Raw genomic sequence first — 10,702 nt, forward strand, 5'->3', positions numbered from 1 at the left:
GAAATGCATGTCACTGATACGATTAATTTTTAAAAATAAATAGGATCTTTAAAATACTAGAAACTTTATGATATCTTATAGTGAGTGACCACATGCCACACAGAGGTTCCCTGGGAATCATGTCAACACTTAAAAGAATTGCTGGATTTAGGATGAATTATATATTTTTCTTCTAATAAAAGATCGGTTTTCTAAATGTGCTAATCCATTCGCTGATGATAAGTAGCTATTCAACACATATTTTTAAATGACTAAAACCTTTATTTTGTCCTTTAATGTCAGCTTGATATTTAATTAAGTGAACTGTAACTACTATCAATATGAAATCATGCAACACAGATAAAATCTTGAAAACGTGTTTAGGATATTTCTATATATCCTCATATAATACTCTGGGCAAAGTTATATAACATACTGAAAACTCTCATGTTTGCTTATTTTTAAAAAAATTTGGAAACAAAATGTTTCCACCTTCATAAACATATTCCACATATTTTAAGATAAATTTGAACTTATTTTTCACATTTAAAAATTCAGCACTTTTTAATTTGCTTACAAAACAACTGATTGACATCAGAGTATATGGTAATTTACTGGCTAAACATCAGGCAAGCCTTTTCTAAATTAGTGACTAGTATTTAAAACAAAGTGCCGGCGAGGCACGGTGGCTCAAGCCTGTAATCCCAGCACTTTGGGAGGCCAAGACGGGCGGATCACGAGGTCAGGAGATCGAGACCATCCTGGCTAACACGGTGAAACCCTGTCTCTACTAAAAAATACAAAAACTAGCTGGGCGTGGTGGCGGGCGCCTGTAGTCCCAGCTGCTCGGGAGGCTGAGGCAGGAGAATGGCGTGAACCCGGGAGGCGGAGCTTACAGTGAGCTGAGATCTGGCCACTGTACTCCAGCCTGGGTGACAGCGAGACTCCGTCTCAAACAACAACAACAACAACAACAACAACAACAACAACAACAAAGTGCCATACTTTTGTAAAAGTACCCAAGGGTGTACTTTTATTTTAAGGAATTTGTGTGTGTGAGGAAAGGAATAAAAGAGGATCTAAGAGAAAACATGGAGAAAGAATAGCCAGAGATGTGGCAAGAAACACGTGTTAAATCACAGAAGCCTGAAAAGCAAATATGCTTCAGAGTGTGGTCAATGGTGCCAAATCATAAAATTAATTAATTAAGATAATAATTTTAAAAATGCTTTAGGTGTGGTAATTAGGAGTTGAGTAGTGATCCTAGTGAGAGAGTGGCGATGAGAACCTCCAACTCCTTCCTGTCATGAGCCCAGACTCTGGCTACTCTGGTTCACTCTCCATTCACTAAATATGCTTTGTGCTTTCAAGTTTCCATGCTTTTACTTTTAATCATGCTGCTCCTTCAACCTGTAATTCTTTGCCACACAATCTTCTTGCCTATTGAAATTTAATTTATCCTTCAGGAATCATGACAAATGTCATTTTTGTATAAGGTCGTCCCCTAGTTCTCTAAGTCCTTCTTTGTGTTCCCATATACCTTGTTTATAGTTAAGTTTGTAATACTTAACTCAGCCTGAGTTTCTGTATTATATCGTTGTATAAGTGATTTTACCCTCTAGATTGGGAGCTCCCTGAGGGCAGGATTATTTCTTATCTATCTATTCAGGTTTCTGCCCAACCTCACTCCTACCACATACCCCTCCTTGCCCAAAGTCTGACTCCATGACTTCTTTGTTGTAGTCACTCTATAATGTTGAAGTTAATTTACTTGAAATTTCTGCAAGCAATTCAATAAGCATTCACCTAGGGCCTACATCATCTGGAACTATGAGGGGTTTGCAGTGTGGAAAACCTAAAAGAAAATTAATCTTGGCTCACCCTGTAATCCCAGCACTTTAGGAGGCTGAGGCGGGCGGATCACGAGGTCAGGAGATAGAGACCATCCTGGCTAACACGGTGAAACTCCGTCTCTACTAAAAATACAAAAAATTAGCCGGGCGAGGTGGTGGGCGCCTGTAGTCCCAGCTACTCGGCAGGCTGAGGCAGGAGAATGGCATGAACCCGGGATGCAGAGCTTGCAGTGAGCCGAGATCGCGCCACTGCACTCCAGCCTGGGCGACAGAGCGAGACTCCATCTCAAAAAAAAAAAAAAGAAAAAAGAAAAAGAAAATTAATCTATCTGAGAATAAACAAAACTTGCACATGAAAAACAGCTGAATGAGCATAGGAGTGAACCACAATTAAGAACTCTTTGCATCACGCAAACGGTCATTATCTTGCAGATCAGAAAGTTGAAGATGCCTTCATAATGGGAATCAGATCTCATAAAAATTGAGTAGGATTTGGATAGAAGAATAAATTAAAGAGGGCATTTCATGTGAAGAGTAGATTCTGAGTAAATATTCTGAGGTCAAGGTTAAACTCTAGCGCATCAAGGAACAGGTAAGTAAGTGATGGGCATGTCTCTGGAGATGGATTTTTAAAGGTGAATGGTAGAAAATAAAGTCTTAAGTGATATAAGCCCTGTGTATGGAGCCTTTGGAGTACCAAGATAAAGGACAAAAACTTGGTTTGAAGACTAATGAGGAACCAAAAACATTTCTAATGCATAAGAGCATATCTACACACTAGAGAAAAGATGGGGCTAGGAGGCCAGTTAACAAGTAAGTTCTTATGATGACGGCATTGATTCTGGTAATAGTTTCGTGGGTCTATACTTATGTCCCAATTTGTCTAGTTGTATACATTATATGTGTACAGCTTTTTGTACATTATTCATACCTCAATGAAGTTTTTTAAAGTTACCTTATGACACATAAGTGAAACTAAAGAACATAATGTCCGATTTATTTCAGAGGATGAATATACAAGATTTGGCCAGATTAATTTTGGGAGCAAAAGAAAGGAACACAACCCTGGATGATCCTGCCACATTTTGCCTCTTGTCCGCAAATACAAATCTCTCTTCAAATCTCTGTTTAACTTCTACCCCAAGTGATCAATGTAAATCTTTTTCTCTCCATCATAGTTTTCAGGTAATCAAGGTAGGTGTGTGTGTGTGTGTGTGTGTGTAAGAGAAAGAAAGAGATTCCGAGTATGTAAAAAATCAAGATGAACCTTAAGCTGTTTTTAGTGATAGCCATTTTGAATTGACTTCCGAATCTCAAAATGCATCCATCTTTACATGCTGTTGAAACACGCTGATGCCAAGGCTGAGGAATTCCCTTTAGAACAGAAAACTTTAACTTTGCCTGACACATAATTATTGTCACTGACCTATTGGTAGGAGTGTCCCAGAGTTTTATAATTTATTCCCTAATGATTTAAAATCTAATATTTTTATTCTTAATTTCCCTACAAAGAAAAAACATCAGGTGACCAGTCAGCTACTATAAAATGTTTCTCAGTGAACTCAAAATACGAGGACTGATTTCTAACTTACTTACATTATAGTATTAAAATGCAGAATATACATTTTCTAAAAATGTATATTCAGTATTTTCATTGTTTTTAAATTTTAGCCACTTAATAACTTTCTTTGTCTCTAAAGTGAAGACATTATAGAAAGCCATAAGGACGCACAGTAAGTGGATAAGTCTGACCTATTCTTTGTTCAAAGTACCATAATTTTATCAGCAAATATACAGATAAGGCTGACAATGACCTGTACAATAATTCTGGGATGTATAGTAGAATTAATTTTTTATTCAGTTGAGAATTATATTTTACATTGGAGAAGAGAAAATGAGTTTTTACTCATTATATTCTGATATATCATCTATATAAAATAATAATTATTGATAATAAAATCCATTTTTCCATAGTCCACATGATAAATATTTTCTGTTGATTTTCCATTAGGTATTACTAAAATAATGATAAAGAGCAGTATTTTATATTTTTACAAAGTTTTTTTCAAAATATAATTCTGAAGGATTTTTTAAAAGTTATTTACCTAAAATATAAAGGACATTTTATTGTATTCTTTTGATTACAAGCCTCTAGTGACGAAACTCCAGAAAACCTCATTATATTATGTGAGTGAATAGAAAACCAGAATTCTAAATTTGGTGTAAGCAAAAGTAAGAAACAGAGAAAACCTAACCAAAATATGTTTCTAAAGCAATGCATTGGCCAGGAGCAGTGGCTCATGCCTGGAATCCCAACACTTTGGGAGGCCGAGGCGGGTGGATCACCTGAGGTCAGGAGTTCAAGACCAGCCTGACCAACATGGTGAAACCCCGTCTCTATTAAAAATACAAAATTAACCGGGCATGGTGGCTCAGGCCTGTAATCCCAACTACTCAGGAGCCTGAGGCAGGAGAATTGCTTGAACCCGGGAGGTGAAGGTTGCAGTGAGCTGAGATTGCACCATTGCACTCCAGCCTGGGCAACAAGAGTGAAACTTCATCTCAAAAAAAAAAAAAAAAAAAAAAAAAAATGCACTTTGAATTAACTATTGTAGGCTTTTCTCCAAAATTGTCTATTTGGAGTATGCTGTGGCTAAAGACCTTTAGAAACTTCTAGAAGAAAAGAGAGTTAACTTTATTATTCCTTAAAACTCATATTTTTTCTGCAACTGAAATATTTTAATGTTATAGTTGCCGAATTACAATGACTATATAATAAATTCAGGTGATCAATAAACTCAAATAAATATATAGCCAGTTAAGAGTAGATAATGAGTTTGTAAATTTAAATAAATTTAAAGCTTAAGTAAATAAATGGAGAGCCTCCATGGAACTCACCGAAAATGAAGACATTAGTTTCTATGAGAGATGTTTGAGTGAAGACAAAATAGATATTTACCATAAAGAATATTCACACTATGAGTGGAGGCTTTGCAACCAAATCTTACAATGTTAGACATGCATGTAAAACTCTTAAAACTAGATACAGAAAGTATTAGGATAAGTGAGTAATTAAGAGTAATAGCTCCTTGAGAAATTTGTCATACCAAGATTGGAATAGTATCTAGAATATGTTGAAATGAACATAAAAATGTTATCCAATACAATTATTAAGAACACCTATAGATGTTTCATATTCTTATCCTCTCTAAAAGGATGAGTAGATATTTCTTTTTTTTTTCTTTTCTTCTTCTTCTTTTTTTTTTTCTTGAGACGGAGTCTTGCTCTGTTGCCCAGGCTGGAGTGCAGTGGCAAGATCTCGACTCACTGGAAGCTCCACCTTGAATGCAAGGTTCAAGTGATTCTCCTGCATCAGCCTTGTGAGTAGCTGAGCTTACAGGTGGGCACCAACACACCCAGCTAATTTTTGTATTTTTAATAGAGACGGGATTTCACCATGTTGGTCAGGCTTGTCCCGAACTCCTGACCTGGTGGTCCTCCTGCCTCAGCCTTCCCAAGTGCTGGGATTACAGGCATAAGCCACCACGCCCAGCCTGATATTTCTAAAAATATACATTGGTGACCTTATCTGGAAAGGGTTACTAAGCTAGCAAAAGCATTCTTCAAACTCATTGTGTTTGTGTGCAGTTTTTAAAATGTAGACATTTAAAATGCCTAAAGAGTAATTCATTTTAAGCATCACATTGATCCAACAGGATATGATTTAAAGCTTGTTTATTTTTTTCCTGGAGGAAAAGATACCATAAGAAAATGTCTTTTAATTTTGGAAATGGAAAATTATATGTACTGACCATAACTTTTACATCACCATAGGATAATTCATGCAGATAAAGCTTTCCTGCCCTAGGAATTCACACAGTATTTTCAGACAAGCCCTGTTTGCACAATCCATGATATATTTTTTCTCACTTGATGTGACCTACAGTGAGTGTGCTAGTGTTCAGGAGATGGCACAGGATGATTTGAAGAAGACGTTCTTCCCTTTTTTATACAGGGAAGTTACAGGGAGAAAATTAGAAACATTCTGCTTTAGAATCTCAATTAAATTTCTTTACAATTTATGTCTCTGCAGAGAAGCCAGGAATGGCTAAGGAAAATCACTCCTTAGCAGCTGAGTTTATCCTCATAGGATTTACAAATTATCTGGAGCTGAAGATGCTTCTGTTTGTGGTGTTCTCTGCCATCTATCTGGTCACCATGGTCGGGAATCTTGGTCTGGTGGCATTAATTTATGTAGAGCGCCATCTTCACTCACCAATGTACATCTTTCTGGGCAACCTGGCTCTGATGGATTCCTGCTGTTCCTGTGCTGTTACCCCCAAGATGTTAGAGAATTTCTTTTCTGAGGATAGAATTATTTCCCTGTATGAATGTATGGCACAATTTTATTTTCTCTGTCTTGCTGAAACCACAGACTGCTTTCTTCTGGCAGCAATGGCCTATGACCGCTATGTGGCCATATGCAACCCACTGCAGTATCACACCATGATGTCCGAGACACTCTGCATTCAGATGACCACAGGGGCCTTCATAGCTGGAAACCTGCATTCCATGATTCATGTAGGGCTTCTATCAAGGTTAACTTTCTGCAGGTCTAATAAAATTGACCACTTTTTTTGTGATATTCTTCCACTGTATAGACTCTCCTGTACTGATCCTTCTATTAATGAACTAATGATATATATCTTTTCAATACCAATTCAAATCTTTACCATTGCTACTGTCTTGATCTCTTATCTATGCATCCTTTTGACTATTTTCAAAATGAAATCCAAGGAGGGAAGAGGTAAAGCATTTTCTACAAGTGCATCCCACTTTCTCTCTGTCTCAATATTTTACATTTGTCTTCTCATGTATATTCGACCATTTGAAGAAGGAGATAAAGATATACCAGTGGCAATATTTTATACAATAGTAATCCCATTACTAAACCCTTTTATTTATAGTCTGAGAAATAAGGAGGTGGTAAACGTTCTTAAAAAAATTATGAGGAATTACAACATTCTTGAACAAACTTGCTCTATAGCAAATTGATTTTTAAATTTATTAAAATGCTTTCATAAACAGGGACAGAAAAATTAATATGTTATTTTACACAAAATGTAAGCCTCTATATCATTAGGCTATGTTTGTTTAAAAAATATATCAATGGAATTTCAAAATTGTTTGACAAATCTTTATCCAAATTCCACAACCAGAATGAATCAGGGGAAACTCACTGGTAACTGTTATTACTACCTTTCATGACTCTCATGGAATTGTCAGAGAGTATTATCTTAAACCTCAATTAATCAACATAGCATGAAAGTTAAATGTTTAAATGTGTAGAAGAGTCTTCTTTGATTATGTTTCCTAGTTAATGGAAGACATTATATCCAATCATATGTAGAGTGTTTGAAACATTTAAAATTTCCTGGCAGAAAAGTGAAAAGGTAGTTTTATTTCAGAAAACTGACCTGACGGACACATATGTATTACTTTAGAGTGGAAAAGACTAGAAGCAAACTAACTGCAGTAATTTATATTTAAGATAATGAAGTTTTATTTAGATAAGATTCCAAGAATGAAAAAAATAAAACGAAAAGGAACACACACACACATATGCACAGGCATACACAGACACAGACATACACATACACACACACAAAGAGGCTCACCCACAAAGTATTCTATTTTGCAGAATAATTAACAGCGACTTATAACAAATTGGACAGAGTAGGTTAAGGTCTGCTTTAACCAGAAGCATAATTAAGGTCCTTTTCATTCTTGAAGGCATCAACCATGTTTTTTGCTATGTATTATAAAACCACAGGTTACATATTAAACACTCATTAAACATTTTAAAACATGTTGATAATGACATTGTTTTATTTTTGAGTAATGGTAAACTGTACCAATATTTTATGTGTTTATTGACCATTTTTACTTTTATGAATTGTCATTGTTGCTTTGTTTTATTTCTTATTTATATCATTGTTTTCAGAGAAAAGACATCACATCTACTTGTTGCAAATAATTCCTCTGTGGGTTGATAGTGTTAGTATTTGTTTCTGATATTTATAAACATTTTAATTTAATACACACATATTTACTTATTTTTTCCATGATCTCTTTCATGCATTTCATCCAGAACTTCTTCTTTAATCCAAAGTCTACTATTAACCAATATCTCTTTTTCTCCTTTTCTTATTTCTCTTCTTCTCCTTCTCCTCATTTTCCTCCTCCTCATTTTCCTCCTCCTTCCTTTTTTAATATTCTAAATTTTTGCAACTTGACTCTTGATTCTTCCTGGAATTTATTTAGTATATGGCATATTAAAAGTATAACTTTATTTGGCCATTTCTCTAAAAATTATTTACAAACTAATTCAATTCAAATAAACACTCAGGAGAACTTCTTTGGGAACCTGGAAAAATGAATTTAAAATTTTTTCCTATTCTGTATTTTTCTAGAAAATAAAAAAATAGACTTTGTGTGTTATATATTAAAATATATGATAAAATTCCAATAATGATAACAGTTTGGTTTTAAATCAAGAATCAATAAACAAACCAAAAGAACAAATCAGATTGTTCAAAAGTAAGCTCCTATATAAAATAAGAAGAGCACCACAAGTAACAAGGAAATAAAGGATTGTTTAATAGCCCTGGGTCAACTGAGTAACTATCTCTTCCATTTGTGTTAAAATTTATATCTCCCTGTCATTTAGATATATATTTATAGACAAAATTTATATTTCCTTCATTTTTCATAGTTTGATTTTTAACATACAGTATCCAACTGGAATTTATTTTATAATGTTATAAAGTGAGAATTAAAATTTGATTTATGGCTAACCAGTAGTCCCAGAAGCATTTATTGACAAACTCTTCATTTACTGATTCCTTATTCCTCCTTTTTGTACAGTTACATTCATACATTCACCTGTACATGCATACACAGAGAGGTCTATTTCTAGCCCGTTTGTACGACAAAAACAAGACTGTTCTAGTTCCTACACTTCTGTCTCAGGAGGGAAGATGGGCATTTTAAAGGCAACCAAACTAAAAAGCTATAAGCCATATTTGGGGAAGACTCTCTGCTTCTACCTAAAGTCTATTGTTAGGGTTATACAACACTTATACATAAAATATCTATTCTCTCTATTTTTTCTTTCTATGTGACCTCATCTTTTTTTGGCTTTTAATTTCATCAATATGAAGATGGCTCAGAATGTATATTTCCAGCTCTGATTTCCACCCTACTCTCCAGACTCATATGTGCAACTGCCTACTTCACATAATTACTTGAATGTTGCAAAGACATCTCAAATTCAACATGATGAAAGCACAAGTCTTGAATTTCCCACTAAACGTGGTCCTTCCCTGGTCTTCTCCATTATGATGGTCACATCCTCTAACCAGTTGGGAAAGGCAGAAATTAAGAGAACCCCATACAACTCTCTCTCCTATCACAACCAAGCTTTCATGATATCTGTCAACTTAGTCTCTGAAGTGTATCTTAAATGTGCCAAATCTCTCCACTTACACCACCTGTACATAATTTCATCTCTCACCTGAACAATATCAATAGCTTCAAACTCGTCTCTGTGCTTTTGCTCCTTTATATTTGTTTTCTAATATATGTTTATAATACGATTTAAAAATAGTACTAAAAGGTGAATTCCAGAAACTACAGTTTCTTGCCCACCATGACTCAGGTGTTTCATCCACAACAACCTTCTAATTTTTTAAATGATTTCTCTGAACATGTATCCTTATATTTCTTAGTATCAGTTTTAGTCATATTAATCAATTTTCCATTATGATAAATGAATATTAAGTTATTTATTAAACACCTCCCATTCTCTTTAGCCTTGATGATATAACATAATTTTTTTTTTCTTTTTTGAGATGGAATGTCACTCTGTTGGCCAGGCTGGAGTGCAGTGGCATGATATCGGCTCATTGCAACCTCTGCCTCCCAGGTTCAAGTGATTCTCCTGCCTCAGTCTCCTGAGTAGCTGGGACTACAGGCATGCACCACTGTGCCCAGCTAATTTTTTGTGTTTGTTTCTAGAGATGGGAGTTTCACCATGTTGACCAAGCTGGTCTTGAACTCCTGACCTCGTGATCTGCCTGCCTCAGCCTCCCAAAGTGCCATTACAGGCGTGAGCCACTGTGCCCGGCCCCAACAAAATCTTTTATAGTTCAATAACCACTTTTTATGAGAGACATGCAAATAGAAGAACTAGTTTACCATGCTCACATTTCATTTTCTTTATACCTGTAAATTTTTTTAAAGTTAATAAAAACTTTATATTCCTATTTGCTAATTCACATCCATTATGTATCCATTAAATTGATCAACCATATTAAATAATCATGAGTTCTTTTTTTTACCCTGGAGACTTCTTTTCTGGTAGCCTCCACCCTCCTGCTCCAGCCTGGACAATTTGGTCTCTAGACCCAATGTTCAGCCGTCCTACTGAGACTTTTATTTTTTGATTTCTTGTGTTAAATAACTCAGTATTCAAGTTCTCCATCTTTCTCTTAATTGTTCATTCCCTCTTTTTGCTGACTGTTCTTTGGCAATTTTTTTCCACATATGATAATAATTTGATTTATTTAAAATTCTAAGTTATAAATATTTTTTCTTCTGAACTCTGAAGTTATGTTTCCTTTATATTCTAGCATGATCTGTTGCTTTGGAGAAATTGCATGTTATTCTGATTCCCATTCTATTGTTTACCTGGAAATATTTAGAATGTTTTCCTTATCTCTGACTTTATCAAGTATCAGAATGACAAAATTTAGCAATGTTGCCATCAGTTTTTCTAGATAGTGGTGGAGTCTTGTTTCACTCGTTCT

The 10,702-nt window shown here is 35.0% G+C and overlaps 1 protein-coding gene across 1 annotated transcript; it reads left to right on the plus strand.

The window, feature by feature from the left end:
• The first annotated feature begins 5,936 nt into the window (after window positions 1–5,936).
• On the plus strand, window positions 5,937–6,935 carry LOC104654536 (olfactory receptor 5K4). Its single transcript, XM_010353739.2, is given in 1 exon segment — window positions 5,937–6,935. A coding segment is annotated over 1 exon segment (999 nt).
• Window positions 6,936–10,702: the final 3,767 nt, after the last annotated feature.

This window comes from Rhinopithecus roxellana, chromosome 1, assembly GCF_007565055.1.
Source record: "Rhinopithecus roxellana isolate Shanxi Qingling chromosome 1, ASM756505v1, whole genome shotgun sequence".
Taxonomy (NCBI): Eukaryota; Metazoa; Chordata; class Mammalia; order Primates; family Cercopithecidae; genus Rhinopithecus; species Rhinopithecus roxellana.